Source organism: Saccopteryx bilineata, chromosome 4 (genome assembly GCF_036850765.1).
Source record: "Saccopteryx bilineata isolate mSacBil1 chromosome 4, mSacBil1_pri_phased_curated, whole genome shotgun sequence".
NCBI lineage: Eukaryota > Metazoa > Chordata > Mammalia > Chiroptera > Emballonuridae > Saccopteryx > Saccopteryx bilineata.
Window position 1 is genome coordinate 274264905 of NC_089493.1, and position 24917 is coordinate 274289821.

Below are 24917 nucleotides of genomic sequence, written 5' to 3' on the forward strand. Positions count from 1 at the left end.
GAGCCACGTATAAACTCTGTGTTAAGGCCAAGAGAAGGACGCAGAACCAGTTTCCCTAATGATCTGGAACGTCTCTTTGGAGGACGGGAAACCTTCATTCTAGTTCTGACTGTGATGCTAATGTTTTGGTAGCTTTAGGCAAATCACTTCCCCTGTCCGAGTTTCTGAATCTTTCCCTATGGAATCAAAGGACTGACATCCGGACTTTCCCAGAGGAACATCCGAGTTTCCGTTTCCGGATGAATGAATTAAGATGAGGCTAGCTGCTGTATCAGGTAAATCCTCAGTTACATATTTCTTTTCATGTCATAGTCAGTAGGGTGACTGGGGAGGTGGCCTTCCTGTTGCTATCGAGGGGCCTGCTGTTCCCATGTTGTGGCTCTCCCTCCCTCCTTTAAGTTGGGGTTCAAAGAAGAACAGTTGAATAGATCAGCTAATGAATGCCCCAAACCAAGATGACTCAAAACATTTAAGCTGGTAAATAGAAAAAGAGAGCGAGGAGGCTCTTACAGGATGTTCTTTGTTTCGGTGTACCGTTCCTCAAGTGCTGCAATACAGGGTTGACCCGTCGAGTAGATGGAGCACGCTCCTATTCTACCTTCCTGTTCAAAAATCTATTTCATATATTGTCCTCGGGTAGAGGATGTATCAGATATTAAACTAGTAAGAAGAGATACTACACTTGATCTTAGCCAGAAGCGATTCTTATGGGTGGTTTTATGGGCCAGGTCTGAAAGTACACTCATCTGTTTCACCCACATTCCACTGGCCAGAAATTAGTCACATGGCCACACCTGAGCACAAGGAAGTCTGGGAAATGTAGTCTAGCCATGTGGTGAGAAGGAATAGAAAACGGAATTGTTATATCAACCAGTTGGGTATAGAAAACTGTTTTCCACTTTCGATGGCAGTCTCCCCTCTGTAAGGTCAATTTAACAAAGGGTTTTAAACCATATGCTTCTGCCTCAACCAGAGGAATCATTGACAAGAGTTGAGAGATGACAGCAGGTGTGATTAGGGAGTGTGTCTGCAAATCCATGTTTACCCAGAGAGGCCCAGTTTATACCTTTTGTTTCAGCATTCCTTCTGGTCGGTGCCCCTTTCATTCTCGAAAGTATCCCAGTTTGGATGACAAGTTAGTTACCCTAATACTGGGGGCGGGGGGTGGACAGTGCAGAGGAAGGAAGAGAATATAAGTGTGTGTGAAGATACGTGATATTGCTAAAAAGAGGCCACACAGCCACTGTTCCATAAAGACATATTTTTTTTAATTTTAAAATTCTGCATCTGAAAACACAGTATGACAGAAAGCATCTATATACACCCGCAGTGTTTTTGGTATGGTACAGTATTTATTACATCCACTGTTTTCTGCAAAAAAAAATTTGCTTTGTCAGACAGAAACAAACTCCCCTAGACAAAAAAATACAGCTAAGGCACAATTTTGTTGTTGTTGTTTTTTTTTTTCTGCTAAATGAAAAGACAGAAAAGGTGCAAAACTGGGCGGGTAGTGCAATCATTTCTGAGAATCACATTCTACCGCGAGCAAAAAGCATCTGGGCGATTGGAACTTTGATTACTGGTCAATTTCAGATAGTTCAAGATCTCTTAAAATACTCCTTTAAATAAATAGCAAAATATCTACATCTTTCAGTGTGTGCCGTTTGAATTCTCTCTTTTTTTTAAACTTTATTTACAGATTCTCTCTTTTTTAAAAAATCAATACATTACAAAATATTTCTGTACAGTTTTATGCATATTATGATCTATAACAAAATAGTTATTTTTAAAAACTATATCACCACATGTCTTTGAAAAAAAATGAAGGGGACGGTAATAACTTATTGTGAGGCCTCTAAAAACAATACTCAAAACACTATTGACAACATAACAATATTAAAAAAAAAAAAAAGACGAAAGGACTACAAAGACGATTGCGCTCAATTCCAGTGAATTTCCTATGAAAACCCTGGGTTGTCTTTGGCCTCCATCAGCCCTGGAAGCGACGGAAGGGAAAAGGAGGGGCTCTGAGAGTAGGGAGAGCGTGGTCCCTCCGAGAACAGGACCCGACCCGTCCGTGCGCTGGGAACGCTTTAGTGCTATCCCTTTCCAGGCAGGAAGGACGAAGAGAGAAACTGAGAAACTCTCCTGATTTACCCTTGACTGAAGTACGCCAAGTCTTTGGAAAGGGGAGGGCTGGAAAGCCGGAGCTGGTAACAGAAAGCCGGCGTCCCCGTGGGCAGACGCGGCGAGCGCTTCGCTTCGGGAGCCGGTTGAGGCGAACGGGAGCACCCGAGCCTTCATTTCACCCACGGGAAACATCTACGAATCTTTTTCCTAAAGACGACATTTATTAGCAATTTCTAAGCATCTGCACACTACAGACTGGGCGCCCCTTGCTCAGGAGGCTGCCGCGAAAGCTTCAAGAGGCTCTTGCTTCTGGGATGTTGGTGGAAATGAGAGGGAGAGGGCAGTCAGCTTTCCAAAAATAATTTTAAGGCCACATTTCAAAAAGGAGAACCTAAGGCTTTTTTTGGGGGGGGGAGAGGAGACAGGGGTGCAGAGAGGATAAGCCAGTCGGAGGGGAGTGAGGAACAGAGATGAACTAGGAACAGAGGAGGTGGGCGGGGGCAGAACCTGCCGTCTGTGGGGCCTGTGGGCAGAGGCGGAGGGAGACCTCCCAGCCACGTGGGCGCGAAGGAAGAGCTACCATCTCCCCCTCTCCCCGCGTGGGGCTCAGCAAGGACAGGACCAAAGACAACGTGAGGGGTGGACACAGGCGGCGCAAGAAAGCCCTCCTCCGTCTTAAGAGGGGTCTAGACAGTACCTTGTTTGCAAGGTAAAATAAAAAAGAAATAGTATTTCAGAAAGAGAGAGAAAGAGAGAAAGAGACACACAGAGAGAATTTGCATAGATTGTACATTCAGCTCAAGCAGATTTGGCCACCTTGATTCCCCGCCCCCCCAGGTAAACTTCTCAGCAGACACAGTGAGGTAGCGCCTGTGGTAGACCCATGGGCAAAGTAAGGTAACTGAGGCAGAAGCTGAGCAGACATCCTGTGAGTAAGCGCGGCTCTGGCATGGCTTCCAAGGAAGCTTCCCGCCACGTGCGCGCGGGCTGCTGACAGCTGGGAGTTGGAGAGCCCGGCTGTCCCACACCCCGCCCCCTCCTCCTGCACCCCGTCCTTGACCTCTCCGCCTGGGTGTGATGGAATTCCGGAAGATGCGGGCTTGGGCAGCAGGACCTCCTTAGGTGTCAGGGACAACGTTTGGGGGATCTTCAAATTCAGCACAAACTGTGTTGGGTCTAGGATTGCTGAACAAGCCTGTTCTCTGGGGACGCCTCCTCTGTGGGACCGTGTCTTTGGGATGGAATGACCAGGCAGAGATTCCTGTTCCCTTCAGAGTTCAACATGAGCTATTATCTGTGCCCTTTCTCAGTGCTGGGTTTTCCCTGCTCACTGGGGCGGTGCCCCACCTCCTCCAACCACCTTCGCAGAGCGAGGCTGTTGCCAGGGCACGGGCTGAACTGTGGGACTTCTCTTTGCCCATCCTCTGTTAAAAAAAATTGCCAATATTTAAAACATCTGATTTCCTCTTAAAACCTGGATTTCTGGCTTCCCTTACCAAATTGGACAATTCTGCTGCAGGTGTCTGCCTTCTCGCAGGTGCCGGCAGGCTGGAGTGAGGAGCAGCTGCTCTTTTCAGACAGGTCACGTGCGTGCGTGCCAGCAGACCTCAGTCCCCACCACTCCCTACTGTATTACACCAACTGTTTCACACCAACTCTTTCACGCATCTATGTCAGTGTCTTGGACCCCAAAGGCATTGGTGACCTCGCCCACACGGTGCTGCTTTGATCTGGCAGGCTCTTTCTGGTATATCCCCCCTGGCTGTTGCAGGGAGCTTTTGTCCTGAGTTTCCTAGTGGACCTGGCGGTGAAAGGGGTCTTCACTCCCACTTCACACCCAGCAGCTGCTGCTGTCCTCTATTCTGTGTCTTGGCAAAGAGGTCAAGGTTCCAGCCAGTGACCGCCCTGCGCCTGGAAACTAGAGAACCAGAAGGCACAACACAGGCACGTGCCCAGGTAGCTGCCATCAGCACCTTGCACGGGCTTGTGTGGCTTTGCTCAGCCGCTGTAAACTCCACTTGCATTTTTAACAGTTCAGTAACAATGGGAAATGAAGAGTCAGAATGACTCCTGATCTGGTCGGAAAGGCCCTTCTCCATGGGGAGGAAGGGCGCACTTGTTAACACATGGGCCCTGGGATTGCTGAGGCCACCGTGGAGATGTCTGCTTTGCAGATGGCCGGGGTGGTGGGCCTTGGGAGGGCTGTCTGCCTCCTGAGCTCCACATCCACCTGCAGGTCACTGGGCGGGCTGGGAAACAGTGGAGAGTGCCACAGCCCATTGCATGCTTCCTTCTCCCCACACTGACCCCAAGTCCCGCCTTTCAGCTTCCCCGCAGTCCGGGGCCTGTGCCCACAGTCACTATGCTTCCGCAGTCGGGAGCAGGGTTTCCAGAGACCTCAGGCTCCTGGTTTTAAATCCCTCAGGCAAACCACTGCTGAAGGCTGCCTGCCCAATGGCCTCTAACAAATAAGTCGTTCTCAGGCAGATTTAAAAATTAAACGATTTTCCCTGAAAAAGATCATTTTTTTTCCTCAAAACATCCTAGCCTTTGTTTTAAATTCTGTCTCTTTCTCTTTCTTTTTAACCAAATGTAACATCTGCAAAGTTATTCTCTGTCCAGAAACAAAGGACATTAAGGAACACCTGGGGGACTGCTCAGGGTCCCAGAATTCAATGTGGGGAGTGGCCAGTGGAGCCCGGGACAGGGACGGGCTGGGGATGTCCCAGAGTAAGCCGGCTCGGCCACTTCTCTTGTTCCAGGGTGGGAACAAGAGTCAGCAATGGCAGTGGGTGTAGGAGGGCCTGTGGAGGAGCTTGCGGCCATACGCTACAACGAGAGGGTGTCAGGGCTGACCCCTCAAAGCCACCGAGTCCTACTGGCCTGGTTAGGAGGGTGAGAGGAGGCTCTCGGGGCAGCTGGTAGGCACAGGGACAGTGGCCGGAGGCAGAAGTAGGGGCAGGAAGAGGGTGTGCCACAGGCCCCCTTACAGCTCGTAAGCCCATTTAGAGACTATAGAGGCTTTCTGAGAAAACCACTCTGAGGTCCCCGGAACCACTGTTGACAGTGGCCATCTCCTGGGCTCTCCTGGCCCGGTATGACCACCAGCCCTCTTTCTAAGATGGAGTTCTTTTTCTCGTGGGCTTGCAAACAGCCTGCTTTCCCCTGTCACCCTGTCACGTTGCATGGAGGCGCAGGGCGGTCAGCAGGGAGGGACCAGGGAGGGAGCAGGGTGGCCCGAGCTCTGTGGTGGCACACTCTACCTCCACAGGTGGCCGGCCTTTCCTGTCCCTGGGGTGGGGAGCGGGGATGGCTCAGGAATCCCAACAGCCCAGAACAAGGGGGCAGAGGCAGCTAACACCTGGGTGAGGGGAAGCGAGGCTCCATGTTCCTGGAGTCCCCACTTTCAGCGGGCGGGTGATGCTGGTAGAAGCGCTCTCCCCATGGGGTCCCAAGGACTCGGGTTCTCTGAGGACACCGAGAATGTAGGGTGGACACACACACACAGAGAAGCCCAGAGACAGAGAAAGAGACAGAAAGACACAAGGAGACGGGGAGGAGAGGAAGGAGGGGAAGGGCCGAAGGGGCCTTTGTGAATAAAGGCGGCTTCAGTTAGTAAGATAACATAATTGACAAGCTGCAAAAACAGCACCTACTAATTTAGTCACTGACTAAAACATATAAATAATAAATATCTAAAGTGTCCTTTCTCTATGTCCTCCATTGCCCGTAGGACACCCTCCCTTGCTGGGTGGGGGATGGGCTGGTTTGGGGGCACCAGCGGAGAGGTCGAGGAGCGGGCTGCAGTACCTTCAAACTCACGCTGGAGGGCTGCACCGAGGGCTGGCTCTCCTGGGAAGGACGGTTTGTGACCGGGGGTGGGACTTGTCCAAGGGAACCCTGCCTTTGGAGAGAGGGTGGGATCGGAGGAGGAATGGGGGCCTCTGGGGAGGGGAGGGGGCCCAAGGGGCACATGGCAAGGAAACCCTCCAGGTTTCTGCTAACTTGGGCCATCTGAATAACACTGTTGTTTAGGTTTAAACAACCAGATACGGAAGCTTCCCACTTTTACACTGCATGTCAGATGGGCCTGTTGGCACCTCGGTTAAGGGCATGGATTTAAAAACCCAATCAGAAATGCTTTTTCTTGGATGTGAAAATACTGGTCCATGCGGTTTGGTCACTCCCAGCAGCACCAAGTGTGCACGTCACAAAGATTCGGGGTGCCTGGCCTCAGAGCGGAAAGGCTCAAGCAGGTGACAGGTATTGCTGCGCTGTCTAGCTCAGGAGTTCTGTTTCAAACAATCTCTATGGGTTTCATGGCCATGGACCCAATGTTCCCACCGTCAAGGGTCAACAAGGTCAGGGTCTTGGTCTCTGGCCCGTGAACAGCTGGGGACTTGATAGTCATCATTATCCCATTTTTCCTCAAGGGAGGGTGGCCTGGACCCCCGGACATTTGGCAGTCACACTTTGGTGGACGTTGGCCATGTCACACCAAAAGGCTTTCCCGCTCATCTGGTTACTACGGAGAAGGGCTGGTGGGAGGTTTTGAGCCATCCTGAGCCTGCTGCCCCCCTGGGGAGGACCCGTGAGTGTGACTTTCAGTGGCCTGTCACTGCAGGGCCGGCACAAAGGTCTCCTGGCCCAGAGGAGCAGGAAGATGAGCCGAAGGGGGGTGGAGGGGGGGCTGCAGACCGACCCACCCACCGTCTGGGCAGTGCTTTTCAAACTGGGTTTGCAGAGCCCTTGGGTTCTGAAGAGGTACCTTAGGAGATGCCCTTGGCGAAAGGGACCGCCGGAGGGCTGAGCTTTGAGGAAGAACCTCCCTCCCCCCAGCTTCCACCAGAGCAGCCTGGACTTCATCTGCACCTTGAGCTTCTGCTCACGACCGCACTCAGTAAACAAAGTTCTGCTGCTCAAAGTAAAAGTTTGAGAATCACTTGTCTGGGGTGGTCGGGGCATTGGAGGGGAAGACAAGGACCCTGTAGGACTCGAGGATCAGCCCGAAGAGGTAAGACTGTGCCCCCAGGAGCCAGCTTGCCTAGTGCAGGTCATCGGCAGACTCCGCTCTGACCTCAGAACCTTCCTTCTCCATCAGTCTAGGGCCAGGAGAGCCCTTCCCACAAAAGGCACCCCCAGGGTGGGAGGCCAGGGTCCAGGCCCCACAAGCCCTCTGGCTGTGTTCCCTTTGACATCCGCTATAGCCCGCGCATGTCCAGTGCTACCTGAGCCGGCCGTCGGGTTTGACCGCCCCCAGCTCCGACTTGGGGTCAGGGCTGAAGGAACTCCAGGCCGTCTGGCTGCAGGTCTGCATGACCGGGCAGGCGGTGGGGCCTGTGGCACAGATGTCCATGGCGGTCCACATCCCGCCCACCAGCGAGTCCAGCCAGCGTTCCAGCGCGGTGCCCGCGGAGGCCGCGTTCCGCCGCGCCTGCTCCACCTGGGCGGGGCTGATAGGCAGGCTGAGCACGGGGTTCAGACTCTGGAAGCTCTGCTCCATGTAGGCGCTGCGGTGGGGTCCGTTGTGCAGCTTTAGGGCTTCCTCTGAAAGCAAAGGGAGCCATCACATGATTAGAAGAGCCACGAACCCAGGACCCGCTGTGTGCCTGGCACCGTGCTGGGCACTGGTGCAGCGCTGCTTAATTCACAGGACGGTCTTAAGAGGAAGTTATTTTTCAGTCTTTGTACAGATGAGAAGACTGAGCCTGCGACAGTTATGAGCCCACTTTAGGGCAGGGCAAAGTTCATTCATTTATTCGTTCAGCATGTATTTATGCAGCGCCTTCTGAAGTCGACATTCATTCATTCAATGCTTGTTAACTAAACACCTACTATCTGCAAGGCATTCATCCACTCATTCATCCTTTTGATAAAGATTTTTTAAGTGCCTGGTTCTATTTCATGGGGTGGAGAGAACCAGGCCATTAAGGAGATTGTGATCCAGTGGGGTAGGCTGGTGACAATAAAGGAAAAAACAAGGAAATAAATAAGGTTGTTTCCATCAGTGATAAGTGTCATGAAGGGAATAAACGGGGTACTGAGTCAGAGCAGGGGGTTGGCACATTATGGCCCTTTGGCCACAGCTAGCCCCCCACCTGTTGTCATAAATAAAGTTTTATTGGAACATGGCTATACCCCTTTGGGTAGATACTGTCTGGATGCTTCTGGGCTACCCCAGCAGAACTGAGTCGTTGAGACAGAGATTGTAAGTAGCCCTCAAACCTTAATATATAAGGTCTACCGGAAAGTTCTGTCTGTTTCTATCACAACAAGTTTTGACACGTAAGCACGTTTATTTGGCGCATGTGTGCCTCTCTATTTTTATCACTTAATGTATACATACTGACGTAGCAAATTAACTAAAACAAAGTTGATTCACATTAGTCTTACGAGTGAAGCGATAGTATACCCATGGCTACTGATAAAGTTCATTTACGCCACTGTAATTGTTACGAAATTCAACAAGGAAGAAATGCCACAGAAGCATGTCTGTTGCATCCACCACATTCCCTGGACTTAGCACCCTCCGACTATCACTTGTTTTTGTCCTTACAAAATTTTTTGAAGGGCAAAAAATTCAAAAATGAAGATGTCAAACAAGCACTGGTTCAATTTTTCGCATCAAAAGATAAAACATTTTTCAAAAATGGGATATACAAATTGCCCTCACGCTGGCAAGAAATCATTAATAATAATGGCAATTATATTATTTAATAAAGTTTATTGACAGTAAGAAAAACTTGTATTTTGTTTTATTCCAAAAACGGACAGAACTTTCCGGTAGACCTTATATTTACTATCTAGCTGTTTATATAATTTATAGCGACTGCCTTCCAATCCCTGGGTGAGAGAGTGACAAGGGTGCTTATTTCAGGTGAGGTGAGCAAGGGAGGCTTCACCGAGGAGGTCACATCTGTGCTGAGAGCTGATTAACATGAAGGAAGAAAGAAGCCACATACAGATCCCAGGGAAGAGAATGCTGGGCAGAGGGAACAGTGTGCACAAAGCCTCAGTAAGCATTTCCCCAAATCCCATTGGTACTGAGAGTCAGAGCCTGGGTGTGACCCGGGTCTGTTGATCTGAAAGCCTGGTGAGGAGGCTGGCTCTTGGCTGCCGAGTTCCCACTGTGAATGCTATACAAGCCACGGACTTCTGTTTTTGCCCCAGACGTGAAGCAGGAACAGACTGCAGGGAAGTGTCCTAGAAGCAGAGTATGGTGGGGTGGGAGGTCCCGCTGGCTCCCGTAACAGCTCTGCCTTGCTGAGCACCCACGCCTCAGGCAGAGCATAGGGACTGCAGTCAGGCTGTGTGGGTCTGAATCCCCACGTCCCCACATACTAGGTACGTGACTTCTGATGTCAACCCCTGGTGCCTCAGTTTCCTTATCAACAAAATGGACGTAGTACTCATACCTCCCTCTTAGCTTCATGATGATGAAGTGTGCTGACTCATAAAAAGTACTTAAAATGGCACTCAGCACTTGGCAAGGTGTAGCTAGAGTGACTATGGTTGGCATTATTAGTACACAATACACATGCACACAGCCATAGGGCCGGTGTTATTATACCCATTTTACAGAGGGAAACGGAGGCAGCGCTATTAGAAACATATCCGGAGTACCAGCTAAGACCGGCTGACCCCGAAGCTGGTATTTGTCCTCAGGATAATCTCCTGCATGCTCATCCACCAGCTGGAAGCTGAAGCAATAGTTTTGTTTTTGATTTTTGCTTGTTTTTCATCTGGGAGCCAGTCGCTCAAAGATTGGTTTCTCCATCTGTAAAAAGGAGATACTCATCCTTGCTCCAATTGGACCCGCTGGGCCGGCTCTAATGGGCTCAGGTGGAAGTTCACGGGCTCTGTCAACAGTAATGTATGAACGAGAGGCGCTGTGACTGCTCCCGGGGCTAAACAGTGGGGAAGCAGGAAGTGTAACCATGGGGGCCGAAGGGAAGAAGCTAGCCATCTCTATTTGGAAGAATTTCCCACTTATTGAATATTTTATGGTCAAACACAAGAATATAGATTGTTAAAAATACCAGCTAAGGATTCTGGTGAGAATTAGGAGAAAGGATTCGAAGAAACCTCCTTAGAAGACAAAGCATTGTTCAGAAGACAATGCTTCCCGTTTGCCCAACAGAGCCTGTCACCCTCGGTGGCAGCCAGGACAGCCTGGCTCGTCAGCAGGTTATTTGCTAACATGTGTGGTCTTGAGTGGGGAAGGAGGAGGAAGAAAGACCATATACCTGCCTGCCCTTCTAAACGCAATGGGAAAACCAGCTGAATTAAAAATATGCATCGACTGATACAGACAAGAAAGTCATTCCTTCCGTTCCCAATGCTCAGGACGCTGAGGGGCTGGGCTCTACCGTTTGGAGGGCAGCGAGTGGGAGAAAGACCAGCTGGCATGAGCATAGGTCCCGCCTTGCTCTGATTTTAGCAGGGCTTCTCCCCTTCAAGTTAGGTGGGTCTGTGTCTATCAGTCTGGCCCTGGCCCTGTGGGGCCCGATGCTGGCAGACAGGGTGGGCAGCTCCTGTACCATTTGTCAGAACAGAGCCTTGTTGTTCTCAATGCAGGTCCAATTTCTCTACTAGAACCTCTCAATGCCTCCATCCTGCAGATGAGGAGTCGGGAGACACCCCAAACCGACAAAACGCTGGGAACGCAAAGTGAAGAGAGCAGCTAGCAAACTCCCGAACACACCAAATATTGTGGTTGATGCGGAGAAGCCTTATGAAAAGTGAGGTTAATGTGCGGCGTGCTCTAACGGCATCAGCCTGCAATGCTCGTCGCCTCTGTAATTAAATTTTCCTCAATTCTACCTCATCAGATTTCTTGAGATTACTAGGGATGCATCAATAGCAAATTACTCTTGATGAATCACTTTACAAATTGCATAGCTCCCACCTTCGCATTCCCTGTCATCGGAACATCGTTAACAGATACAATTATCTATGACGGGGGGGGGGGAGGGGTGCTCCTGGGGGGGTAAAATGACCCCCAGCTCAGGCTGGGCAGGGCTGGGAGGAGCCTTGCTGTCCTCAAGAACTTCGTGCTATTCACCAGGGTGGGGTGGGCTCAGGACCCCTCCTTTGTTCTTTCTATCCAGCAGGTGCATCCCACACCAAGAGGAGGCTGCCCCGCCCCTTGCTCCCCACACCTGGCTGTGGAAATCCTGAGGGATGCCCAGGCTGTGAACCTGCTCAAGGGACACTTGCGCTGGCCCAGACCGTTCTGGAAGAGCTGTCTTTTGTCTGTTTCAGAGGGGAGTGGAGAAGCCGCCTCCCACCTCAAGAAAACACGATGTCTCTCTTTCTGCTCGCCCAGCACGAACACTTGGCAGAAGTCGACAGAATTCACTTCAACACTCCCCCTTTTTTTTAGGACTCCAGGCATCCCCTCCCCAGGTCTAGGTCCCTCTCTCCCTGTGTCACCGGCTAAATGGCACCCTAGCATAGAACGCTTAGCTAACAGAGGCTGGATAGTTTGGCTTCTGGGTTTGCGATCTCTTAGATGGAGATGAACAATTTCAAATACCTAGAGGTCTGGAAAGCCTGTGTCTGGGAATCGACTACATGGATGAATCCGCATGGGCCCGCATAGTTTTAGGTTAAAGAATCCTTTGTAGTGTTATCTATGGCACCAACGACAGAAGCTGTGTGTCCACCCATGGGGACAGATAGGTTGGGGGTCCTTAACCCAATGGAATAGCCTGCAGCTGGTGGCTTTATGCATGCTGACTTGGAAAGTGAACAAAGTAGGAGGCTTCACTACAAAATGCCTCATTTGATTTTTACAAAACGGCAATGTGTTTGTGATTTATTTTGTGTGTTTAGGTTTGTGCTTTAAAAGCACTGCAACACCTCTAGGATGCACACCAAATTCTTGGCGGCAGTTACTCCTGGAGGTGGGACAGAATGAGGTGTGTGTGGGGGACTTCCCAGTGATAAAAGGAGAGGAGAAAAATAGAAAAATAAAAGTAACCCTTTTGGATGAAAAAGAACAAAACGGCCGGCTCATTAGGGGCCTGACATCCCTCTCGCTGTCCTCCACGCTCAGCGGGAACCGCCATCCTGAATTTTGTATATAATTCCCTCAACCTCCCCTCAGCTTTCTATAGACGTGAATCCTGAACTTAGATATTGTTGCCTGCCCCGGCTTTACACTTTAAACACATACACTGTCATTATTTAAACACACCCTTCCGTGATGTGTTCCCCTTCGTGTTATGTTTCAGAGACTCATTCAGACGTCCCATCACCGATGTTCACTGCTGTGTAGTAGTCCGCTGCACAGCTCACACACTGTTTACCCGGTCGGACAGCGGACATGTGCTTTGCTTCCACTTTAGTGCTACTATGAACAATTCCACTGTGTGTCTGCCACGCCTCGAGAGCGTAGACCTAGGGGTGGAACTTCTGTGCAGGAAGGTGCGTGTATGTCCAGTTTTGCTAAGAAATGCTAGGCCATTTTCCAAGTTCGCTTGATCACTCCACCCTACCAGCAGCACTAAGTTGGACGGTCATTACTCTCCAGCCTTCCCACCATGAAACGTACCGTTTAAACTTCCGTTTCCCAACATGGTGGGGGTGAAGCGGGATCTCTTTTTGCTTTTAATTTTCATGCCTCTCATTATTCATGAAGCTGAGCTTCTTTTTATATGAATGTGAACCATTTATGTTCTCTTTTCTTTTTTCACTCTTTTACAACAGAGATTAATAATCATTTTTCTATAAAGGATAGATAGTAAATATTTTTGGTTCCGTCGGCCACACAGTTTTTGGTACAGCTATTCCACGCTATCACTGTAGCCCCAAAGAGGACACAGTCAATATGTAAATGACTGGGTGTGACTGCATTCCAATAAAACTTTATTTACAAAAACAGGAAGTGGGCCAGACTTGGCCTGTGTCTTATAGCTTACTCTGATTTATGGAATTATATATTCTGAATATGAGCACTGAATTTTTCTTTAACTTACTGATTTCAGAGAGAAAGAGGAAAGAGAAAGGGAGAAAACATCAATTTATTGTTCAACATAGGTACGTCTTTTCACCTGGCACAGTGATTTTCAACCTTTTTCATCTCACAGCATATATAAACTAATTACTAAAATTCTGTGGCACACCAAAGAACATGTATTTTGCTGATTTGAGAAAAAAAGTAGGTATAATTTTTATCCTTTCACACTGGACGGCTGTTGTCATTTCTTTATTTGACAATCTGAAGGAAGAGAGGTCAGTGCCCCTGACTAAACGGTCTGGTACTGCATGTTTTAAAAACTCTTGTGGCACACTGGTTGAAAGTCACTTGACCTAGTATATCCTATTTTTGATGAACAGAAACTCCTCTATTTTAATTATTATTTCTTAAACAGTGAACAAGATTTGCTGAAACTCAATATCTGCCTGGGTATATTTTTCATCTTATCTTAAATATGACCAGGGCCTTCTGGGAGCCCAGTGGGAGCAAAGCTAATAAAAAGTTATCTAATTCATAGACAGATGATGTCACCGCAATGTGCAGTAGCAAAGAAAGTGCTGAGAGCAGGGAGTATTGTTCTTGAAAGGGGCCCACCTTCCCCACAGCTGGGCAGCCTGCTCAGGCTGCAGGCCCCCCAAGGCCCCCCGGGGAGGGAACATCTCCCCCCGCGGAGACCCTGGCAGTACTCACCCGGTTTGATGGGCTGCTTGTTGGAGAAGGTCAGAGGTGCGACGAGGAATTTGGTCTCTGCCACTGGCACCCAGTGGTGGAGGATTTTCACGGTCCAGACCCCAGGCCTCAGGGGCAAGTTCAAAGGGGGCTTGTAGTGGGTAAATTCGGCAGTGGACTCAATCAGGATGTCATAGGTGGCTGCGATGACGTTGACGGGATCCACCCAGATGATGGTCACAGTCACATTGGGGCCCTTCCCCCATTTCTGCATGCCTACTGGCTCGTCCATTGGTCCCAGGAGACCCCCAAAATTGCGGAAGAGCCGCTCCTTGGCATCCCAGTCAGTGCCGACCTGAAAGAGGAGAGCGAATCCTAAAATCACTGAGCCTGAGCTAGAGGGCTGGGTCCCAGAAAGGCCTGGGTCCTGCTTACTGGGTTTCATATACCCATTTCACAGATGAGAAAATGGGGAAACTGAGGTTCCGATTAAATTACTTTCCCAAGGTCAGACAGGCAGTAAGCAGAAGATCTGGGATTTGGACCAAGGTAGGGGGATTACAAGGCCTCTGGTGAATTCACTAATCTTTGGGTCTCCTGTGCCTGGCCATGGTGTGTGCTTTGGGGGAAAATGTGCATTGAATGAATGGATGAATAAATGAATAGGTGAATGAATAAATCTGTGCTTGCAGATTATTCAAGAAAACATACTACCCTACCATTGAACAGGTTCAGCTGGTGCCCACTCTGCTCCCTGGTTTTCTAGATCACAGGCCTCCATTTAGTGTGACTGTTCTGAATAAGACTGGAACTCAGGGTTTGGAGCCGCCCCATCATAAGCTAGTAAAAAAGAGGGTCCCTCAGCATCACCTGTCATTTGTAGGAGTTCACATGGTTTTCCCAGTAAAAGACAGCTCTGGCCTCCCTAAAGCATTCTGAGCTAGACCCTAGGGATGGGAGATGGTTGTTAAAATCCACCCTTCCTGCCAGCCAGTAGAGGGTGGACCCTCCACAAATCTCCTCTTGCCTTCCCTCCTGCTTGTGTGTGTGTGTGTGTGTGTGTGTGTGTGTGTGACAGAGAGAGTGACAGATAGGGACAGACAGACAGGAAGAGAGAGAGATGAGAAGCATTGATTCTTTGTTGCGGCACCTCAGTTGTTCATTGATTGCTTTCTCATATGTGCTTTGACTGGGGGGCTATAGCACATTGAGTGACCCCTTGCTCGAGCCAGCGACCTTGGGTCCAAGCTGGTGAGCTTTTGCTCAAACCAGATGAACCCGCGCTCAAGCTGGCGACCTCGGGGCCTCGAACCTGGGTCTTCAGCATCCCAGTCCGACGCTCTATCCCCTGAGCCACCAACTGGTCAGGCCCCTCCTTCTGCTTTTGTCACTTGCAATCTAGTCTCCACCCAGTAGCCAGATAGACCTTGTGAACTGTCCTTGTGGTCCACAGCTCCCGTGGTGCCCAGCACTGTGCTTGGCATGCAGTAAGTGCTCAATCAATATCTGTAGAGTAAAAGACCTGGCACACACAAAAAATGAGTTAACTGCAGAAATCCCTGATATTGAGCTCTGTTGCTGTTTCAAATCAAATTAAATTAGGATCTTCTGCTCCCCAGGAGGTTTAATTTAACGCTTTTGAAGACACAGCGTGAGGCATGCTGGTAGCAGAAAGTGAGCACACTCTAAGGCTGGCACTGCTTCTGTGGGCTTTCCACGGCCGCATCTCCAACGTGTGTGTCCGCAGACCAGGGTGCAGGTGAGGGTATGCACAGCTACACCCGGAGAAGATTCCACACGCTCGGTGCCGACAGGAGCTGCTTCACTTTCTCCTTGTTCTCACCACGAGGCAGTGTGGCCACTCCTTCCCCGGAACACAGAGCTGCACGCTGATATGTGCCGAGAGCTTATGCCGGGCATACGGCTCAACACTTGGATGCATCAACTCATTTAACTCTCACTCCCAATTCCACAAAGGGGAGACTTGTCATCCCCATTTTACAGATGAGGAAACTGAGGCTCAGCAGTTAGGTAACTTGTTATGGTCCGTGAAGGGCAAAGCCAGCAAGGGGACCCAGGCAGTCTGACTGCACAGGCTGTGTTCTTATCTCCTCGTCTATGTGTTGCCATTCATTCATTCATTCATTCATCCGTCAAGCACATATGTGCCAGACATCTGCCACCTACCAGAGGGGACGCTCAGGCATGCACATTCATAGGCCCACAGACTCCTTCAGATTTCTGCCTTTAGACCACAGCCTAGAGAGTGGTCCTAAAGGGAGGAAAGGTAGTGATTGCTGTGACATTTCTGCAGGGGCACCGACGCTTCCAGACTGGTGAAATCTTGGCATTTTCTGCCTCCCAGTGGATCAGCAGGGGCTGGCCGCTCCTGAGGACCCCTGGCGCCTAGCACACTGGCTGGAACGCAGCAAGAATGGAAACAATACTACTGATTGAAGAAATAAATGAACGAGTAGGCAGGATTCAAGCTACGGCTCCTGATCCCCCGTGCAACCCTTTCCAGCGCATCCCATTGTTCTTCAGCCTGCTCTCGCGCTGTGTCCTGAGAAGACGGGTCCTTTAGGGGCTATTCTGTTTCTGTTGCCTTCTCTCCCGTCCTCTCACCCCCTGCTGCAGGGCCCCTGGAATACACTCAGCGCCTCCTTGGGAAGGGCTCTCTCTCTCTCTCTCTCTCTCGCCTCTGATCTTGTGTCCATGCCCACCTCCCGCTGGCACAGTCTGCCTTCCCCACCCCTCCAGCCTCCTGTCAGCTTTTACTTATCATCTAGACCTCAGCCAGGGTGTCCCTGCTACTGGGAAGACTTCCCTGCTCAGAGGTACCGCCCTGCTTACAGGTGCTTGTCTAAGCATCGCCCCATTGTAGTCTTTTTATTTTTGGACAGTATTGCAACCTTCAGTTTAGTCTCTCTCCCTAGCTCAAACTGTCAACTCCATGAGGGCACAGACACCATCTGGCTTATTCATCAATGTATCTCTAGTGCTCCAAACAGTCCTGAGCACATACGAGTTGCTCGATACATCTCTATCTCCATATTTATCCATCATCTATTGACCTATCCATCCACCTTCTATCTGTGTCGCGATGAAAAGGGCCTGAGCACATGCACCCAGGCCCTGCACATGCTGACTTTCCAACAGGTACTGACAGGCGGGTTAATGCTCACAATACTACATTAGGGGAAGGATTAATGACCCGTTGGGGGAGTGTGGACACACTCCAGAAATCACCTTTTAATCCTTCACAGAATCGGGGGTGAACAAATCTCTAAAACCAAAAATACCCCAGGCAGAAGAGTTATAAAGCAGCCAGCAGCGGAACACCTGGACCTTGTCCCTAAACTCTGAGAGGAGGAGGAAGTCAGCTGCCACCTCCAAGCACAGGACGGAGGGTCTGCCTCAGATGGAGCCCGGCTGCTGTCACATCCTCTGTGGCCTTCAGGATCCTCTCACCACTGCTCTGGAAGTTCCCACCATTCTCTACAAAAGGGTCATTTGCTCACATTTAAGTGTATGTGCAAGTTCATATTGCTTCCCAACTTCAAACCCACCAAAGGTTTTTTTTTTTTTTTTGTATTTTTCTAAAGCTGGAAACGGGGAGAGACAGTCAGACAGACTCCCGCATGAGCCCGACCGGGATCCACCAGGCACGCCCACCAGGGGCAACTCTCTGCCCACCAGGAGGCGATACTCTGTCCCTCCGGGGCGTCGCTCTGCCGCGACCAGAGCCACTCTAGCACCTGGGGCAGAGGCCAAGGAGCCATCCCCAGCTCCCGGGCCGGGCCATCTTTTGCTCCAATGGAGCCTTGGCTGCGGGAGGGGAAGAGAGAGACAGAGAGGAAGGGGGAGGGGGATGGAGAAGCAAATGGGCGCTTCTCTTATGTGCCCTGGCCGGGAATCGAACCCGGGTCCCCCGCACGCCAGGCCGACACTCTACCGCTGAGCCAACCGACCATGGCCCAAAGGTTTTTCCAACAGCACATAAAATACAAGCTAAACTTCCTGCCAAGGCCTGCAAGACCCCTCAGAATCTGTTCCCTATCCCCTCAGAGACCTCCCTCCTACCACACTCCCTCCTGCTCACTGTGCTCGGGTCACACTGGCCTTGCTGCTCCTTGACTAGGCCAAGCTCCCGCCTGGAGCCTCAGGGCTTTGGCACATGCTCTTCTCTTAGAAAATCCAGATCTTTTACAGTTTTCAGCACTAAAATCATCTCACTAGAGAAGCCTTCCTGAATGAATCATCCCACTGAAAGTAGTCCTCACTAGTCTCTTGAGACCTCAGCAATCACACAAACAGAATTTCACTTTCTTTCTATACTTGTCATCAGTTGAAATGTTTTTGTTCATTTATTTGCTCACTCACTGGCTGCTCCACTAGGGAGCAGTTTCATGACCACAAGGGTCTGGTCTGTCTGGATCACCTCTGTTCCTTCTGCGCCTTGCGTATTGTAAACACTGGGTGACTCTCTAAGCCGCTAGCTGGGGTCTCCCACGGGATGGAGCTATCTATCTGAGCTGCCCACCTGTTGCAAGCCAGGCCCTATGCATAGCCCTGGGGCTGTGCCAACACCAGGGAGCTTCTCAACAGCCCACAAAGTGGCCCTGCAGTTCCTTCCCTCCTTCTCCAATTTTACATTTGCCTTAAAATGAAGGCTTTAGGAAAAAAATTTGAAATATAAGATTCAGGGCTCCTTGCTCACAGGCTGGTACTCTGCCAGAGATCTTGGTGGCTCTCACGCCAAGGGGACAGAGCTACAGCAGGAACCCTCACAAATCACCAGCCAGAAGTGGCCAGCATCATTTGTCACTGCCAGAAGTGCCCAGTTTCCCAATGGCAGGCTGATAAACAGGGAGAGCCCAGCCACCAGGCATCCATCTTGTTAATGGGACATTAATGTCCTCAATTGGCCGCTTGGGCCCCCAGCACAGATTCCAACTGGGGCAGCATCTAATTGCCCCCTGGCACCAATAATTTATCGAGCGGGCTCCCATGGCAGCTCAAATCCAGCCAATCTATTTGGAGCCTTAATTGAAAATGGTGGTTTCACAAGAAACTCCCACCCATGCTTGTTCAATGCCCATTCAGTAGTAGGGCACAGGTCGGCCAGGTGGGGCCCTGGGGGCTGGAGAAGGAGCAGCAAGGAAAATATAAGTAAGTGGGACACTTACTCCCAGCCCAGTTCTTTTTCTCAAGATTCTCCACATTCTAAAATCAGCCCCTAAGCTGGCAGCCAAACTCATTGGGGGTACTTAAGTCCAGGGATGAATCACTGCTTTAGCCGTTTGCTGACAGGAAGGCAGAAATCCCGTGAGGAGTTTTGTGAGGGCAACCCTCACCACAGTTGATCATGGTTCCCCTTCCTTCCAGGGTCACCAGCAAGTGCAGGCACTCATTCATTTAGCACCTGCAGATGCCATATACTCTTCTAGGAGCTGGGGACACAGCAGTGAGTGACAGTGATACCATCCTAGTTCTTTTGAATACAATCATCAAATGATCAGAGAACTCAGCAAGATGTTGTTAGATGGTAAGTGCGAAGAAAAAAATAAAATAAGGATGTGTCAGGTGGAGAATGTAGCTGTTGGGGCATAAGTGGGTGGGCAGGGGAGGCTTTGTGGGAGGCGCATCATCTGGAGTTAGATCAGCAGGACCAAAAAAAGGTGAAAATCTGCGGGAAGCATTCTAGGCAGAAGGATCAGCATGTGCCAAGCCTGAGGCAAGAGCAAACTTGGCATGCTGGACAATGACACCAGTGTGAGAGGGGAGGAGAGTGGTAAGGGTGAGGCTGGAGAAGGAGACAGAGGGCAGATGGGGTCTGGAGGTAGTGCTGAGGCTACAAGGGCGGTGCTGGATAAATCCATCTCCCCAGGCAGAAAAATAACTAATACTGATACTGTTCTGGAGAGATGGAAACTGTGTTCCATAGATCCATGCATCAGTTCACCTGACAAGTCACTGAAAATCCATCCAACCATCCATCCATCCATCCATCTATCCATCCACCCAACCAGTCATCCATCCATCCATCCATCCATCCATCCATCCATCCATCCATCCATCCATCCATCCACCCAACCAGTCATCCATCCATCCATCCATCCACCCAGCCACCCACCCATGCATCCATCCAACCAGTTATCCATCCATCCATCCATCTACCCAACCAGTCATCCATCCATCCATCCACCCACCCAACCAGTCATCCATCCATCCATCCAACCAGCCATCCATCCATCCACCCACCCAACCAGTCATCCATCTATCCATCCACCCACCCACCCACCCATCCATCCAACCAGTCATTCATCCATCCAACCAGTCATCCTTCCATCCATCCATCCATCCATCCATCCATCCATCCACCCACCCACCCACCCATCCATCCATCCACCTATCCACCCACCCATCCATCCAACCAGTCATCCATCCATCCATCCATCCAACCAGTCATCCATCCATCCATCCACCCACCCACCCACCCATCCATCCAACCAGTCATCCTTCCATCCATCCATCCATCCATCCATCCATCCATCCATCCATCCATCCACTCATCCATCCAATGACTGATCTGGTACTTATTTTAAGCTAAACCCTGTGCTAAGAACTAGGGAGACAAAAGCACAATTAAGCATAGGATTTGCAGCCTAAGAAACCTGGGTTCATTTTCAAGTTCTCCTACTCCCTAGCTATGATCTAAAAAAAATCATTGAATATCTATAGGCTTCAGTTTTCCAATAAGTAAAATGGGACTAATGCCCTACTTCGTTAGGAAGCTGTTTTTTTATTGGTCGATTACTGACACAGGTTTAGAGGAGTCACTAGCTAGGATAAAAGTGAAAATTAAAAGAAGTTCTACTATAAAAAGTAGACCAAGGCTACAGGTTGGTTTGGTCTACTGACCCTCTCCTCCTGCTCTGTTTAAGATGCCAGTTCCAGTGTTTGGGGCTGGAGACCCTTCTGCAGGCACAGGGGAGTTAACCTTTGGGGCTCTCCAAGTCCCCCTTCACCTCCAGCTCCAGGTGTCAGATCAGGAGACAGGACCCAGCAAGGGGGATGAAAAAGGCAACGATGTATGACAACATCTGGCCTCTTACCTCGGAAAACTGGAGCCTGCCGAAGTCGCTGGGCGGGCTTGCGATCTTGAAGACCTTCTTCGGCATCACCCACGTCTCCAGCGTCTCAAGCTTGCTCACGGCCAGATTGGTAGCGTGATGCTTGATCAGAAAGCCCTGGAAGCGATCCGCAAGGAAGTAGAGGTGGACAGACGCCGGGTGGCCCATTGGATAGTACCTGAAAAACATGCACAGTCTCATACGCACTCATTGGTCAGGGCTGGAGATGTGCAGGCTCACGACGGGGATGTCCACCCATCATGCTAATCCTGTTCCTAAAACAAACTCCATTTCACACAATGCTTATCATGCTCCCGAAAGCTGCTCCCTGGGTCTCTATGATTTCAATAGCCATTAACATAGCTTTTTGGTTGATTATAAATGTAAAGTATGCTGACTGTACGAGAGCACAATGACAACAACGAAAATAAGAATTGCTACTTTTGATGCTTCTTTACGTGGAGGATGTCAACTCACGGGTATTTATTGACCCTCTGGTGCTCAGAACTGAGAAGCAACAACAATGTGTAAACAATGTGATATTAACGTATTTCCCTTCAGCTTTATTTTCTATGCATATATTTGCATAAATCTTCCAGAGGTGAGATCACAATGTACATACTGGTTACATCCTGCTCTGCTTCATGGTAGTTTCTGAGCATTATCACGTGCTCTGAAAACATGATACACATTATTCCATTGTATGTAATGCTGTACTTTACAGAGCAAGTTCCCCATCATCGGCTGTTTATCCTGGTTTCTAATTTTTTGGCCTTTCTAAACACTGCTGCTTTAGACATCCTTGAGGAAAAAATGGTTCTTGGTACCTCTCCCTCTTATCTCCAAGGGGCTCTTTATATCTGCTGCCCGACTCTAGCAACAAAGGTGGTCTGATTCATGCTCTCACTGTCCTTCTCTTTCACGGCATTGGGTATTATCCTTAAAAATTAATCCAAGGTCCATATATTCATACAAAGAGGTAGCTGTTATTTTAAGACGCAGGTGTTTGGTCTACAAAGGCTCCCTGGGAGAAAGGGGCAGGGAAACTAAGCAGAGATGCCCCAGGAGGGAGCGAGGGAGGGACTTTGGATGAGCCCAGCTTGGTCTTTCTCACTTGTAAAATGAAAGGCTGCTGGCTTCTGCAATGTGTAAGCTGCACAGCACTCAGAGGGTGCTGGTGCACTCCTTAATAACCGTGTTCTCCAAATCAGTGCTCCTGCTTAGCCTCCTTCCCTCTGGTCCTGATCTGGAGCTTAAGTCTTTACCTCCAATTACAATGGTTCGGGGAGCCTGGTCCTGTGTTTTGTGTTTACGCATCTCCGGAAATCACCGTCTAGTTGCTGCGATCGATGCCTTTCGGGCTCTGAGAGAAAGCCTGCACCATCTTCAGACTGCTCTCTGGGTGTCGTGGCTCACACACGTCTGCTCTGGGTCTGGACTTTGGGAGCAGGGACCCTCGCCCCGGACGGTGCGGCAGGACTTTGTGCCGCGAGGGCACGCAGTTTTACAGCGGCACTCTCTAATACCGTAGCCTCGAGCCTCTGTGACTGCTGAGCACTTGCAATGTGGCTGGTGTCAGAGTGAGGAACTGAATTCTCTATTTCACCTCATTTTTGTTCATTTAAACTTGAATATCCAGTGCTGAACAGTGGTGACTGTACGGGAAGGCACAGAGAATGGTGGTCCAGTCTCGTGGCCGCCTGCATCAGTCTCCAGTCCTTCACCTCTTCCGTCTCCCTGTTCGTTTCCATTGACTTTGCAGGCATCCTGGCCCTGATGGGGCAGAGTCTACTCCCGACCCCTGCACCTGTTTCAGCCAGCTGACCGTGGTGGCCGGCGTGTCCTGCTGGTTCCCAGGTTCCCAGCCAGGGCCTCACGGAGCCTTGTACATTTCCTCTCTTGGTCTTTTGTGATGAGCGCTTGGCTCTGCAGACCAGGTGAGGATTTCACCCTGAGCAGTAAGCTGAGCCCCTCGTGGTATTTAAGCAGGGGAGGGGGATATGGCTACTCTGAGGTGACAGTGGACAAAGCAGGAGGGAGACAAGGAAAGGAGCCCCAGGTAAGGCATGATGGTGGCATGGACCAGGATGCTGGCAGTGCATAGGGGGATAGAGGGTGGCTTCAGGTGGTGACAGCAGGGTTTCTTGACAGAAGAGGGAAAGCAATCACAGATGAACTCCTAGTAACTGGGGGCATGCCTGGGCTTCCCTGCTGGAGGATGAGATTTCTGGGGCAGAGCAGAGCTGCTTCAGTTGTCCCAGCCAGCAAATCCCAGCCAAGAACAACAGAGCTCTGCTCCCAACCTGCAGTGGCTGCGGACTCGGGGGAGATGCCAGGAACGCTGCCCACCTGATCCGCAAACCTGAGTTCTGCATCAGTGCTTATCATTTCTAAACACCGATCTGGGCCTTGTTTGTTATGCAGCATTACTTCAGTAGCTGAATAATGTACCACCAATGTTTGTTCTGTAAGGAGGGTCAGGTCAGTGAAGGTATAAGGACAGGGGAGCTTGCTGGCATGGGAGTCAAAAAGAGAAACTGTTTCCAGAACGCAGTGGTCAGTTGCAGGGTGCGGTGCTAAGGGGTCAGGTAAATGAGCAATGGTCAAGCACTCCAGAAACCACAGAATTAATCTTTGATTGACTGCTTTCCCTCCCCTTCTATCAAGAAACCCTGCCCTCTCCTCCTGAAGCCATCCTCTACTGCCTTATGCATCCTGGTCCACGCCACCATCACGCCTTACCTGGACCCTGGCAGAAGCCTCTTCCCTTGTCTCCCTTCTACTTTTGTCCACTGTAACCCCACGGTATCCATATCCACCAACCCGTTTAAATACCACGTGTGGCTCTACTTAATGCTTATGATGAAATCGAAACTCCGCACTTGGTCTACAAAGTCATGCCTTTCTCTGGCCTTATATTGTTTCTCTCTGCCCCAAACCACCACTTTCCAGCCACATGGAACCTTGTTTTGGATTCTACATAGACATTATTTTAGATTCTTGAACATGCTTAGGTCATTTCCACCTCAGGACCTTTGCATAGGATATTCTCTGTATTGGACATGCTCTTCTTCTCTTAGATTGCATGGCTGGCTCAGTCTTATCATTTTGCTTAAATGTTACCACTTCAGAGAGATCTTCCTTTTTTTTTTTTTTTTTAAATTTTTTTTTTCATTTTTTTTTTTTCTGAAGCTGGAAACAGGGAGAGACAGTCAGACAGACTCCCACATGCGCCCGACCGGGATCCACCCGGCACGCCCACCATGGGGCGATGCTCTGCCCACCAGGGGGCGATGCTCTGCCCATCCTGGGCGTTGCCATGTTGCGACCAGAGCCACTCTAGCGCCTGAGGCAGAGGCCACAGAGCCATCCCCAGCGCCCGGGCCATCCTTGCTCCAATGGAGCCTTGGCTGCGGGAGGGGAAGAGAGAGACAGAGAGGAAAGCGTGGCGGAGGGGTGGAGAAGCAAATGTGCGCTTCTCCTGTGTGCCCTGGCCGGGAATCGAACCCGGGTCCTCCGCACGCTAGGCCGACGCTCTACCGCTGAGCCAACCGGCCAGGGCCAGAGAGATCTTCCTTGATGGCTGAATCTTAAGTCACCAACTCATTGCTATCAAGTGATTCTACCTTCATTCTCAGCAGAGCATTTATCCCTACTGATCTTTCGTTCTTGTGTGTACTAGCGCTTAGATCAGGGGTTCCCAAACTTTTTACACAGGGGGGTCAGTTCACTGTCCCTCAGACCGTTGGAGGGCCAGACTAAAAAAAACTATTAACAAATCCCTATGCACACTGCACATATCTTATTTTAAAGTAAAAAAACAAAACGTGAACAAATACAATATTTAAAATAAAGAACAAGTAATTTAAATCAACAAACTGACCAGTATTTCAAATGGAACTATGGGCCTGCTTTTGGCTAATGAGATAGTCAATGTGCTCCTCTCACTGACCACCAATGAAAGAGGTGCCCCTTCCGGAAGTGCGGCGGGGGCCGGA

The 24917-nt window shown here is 50.0% G+C and overlaps 1 protein-coding gene and 1 pseudogene across 1 annotated transcript in view; both read right to left on the reverse strand.

Annotated features, from left to right (window-relative positions):
• Positions 1 to 523: 523 nt before the first annotated feature.
• LOC136336788 (U2 spliceosomal RNA) lies at positions 524 to 703 on the reverse strand (annotated as a pseudogene).
• Positions 704 to 1453: 750 nt separating this feature from the next.
• Positions 1454 to 24917, reverse strand: part of XYLT1 (xylosyltransferase 1) — a 334100-nt gene continuing 310636 nt past the window's right edge. Inside the window, exons 10-12 of the mRNA XM_066274755.1 lie at positions 20902 to 21097; positions 13805 to 14138; positions 1454 to 7677 (exon numbers count right to left, since the gene is read on the reverse strand). Coding sequence (XP_066130852.1) covers positions 7355 to 7677; positions 13805 to 14138; positions 20902 to 21097 — 853 coding nt within the window. The 3' untranslated portion in view covers positions 1454 to 7354. The remainder of the gene's footprint in view (positions 7678 to 13804; positions 14139 to 20901; positions 21098 to 24917) is intronic.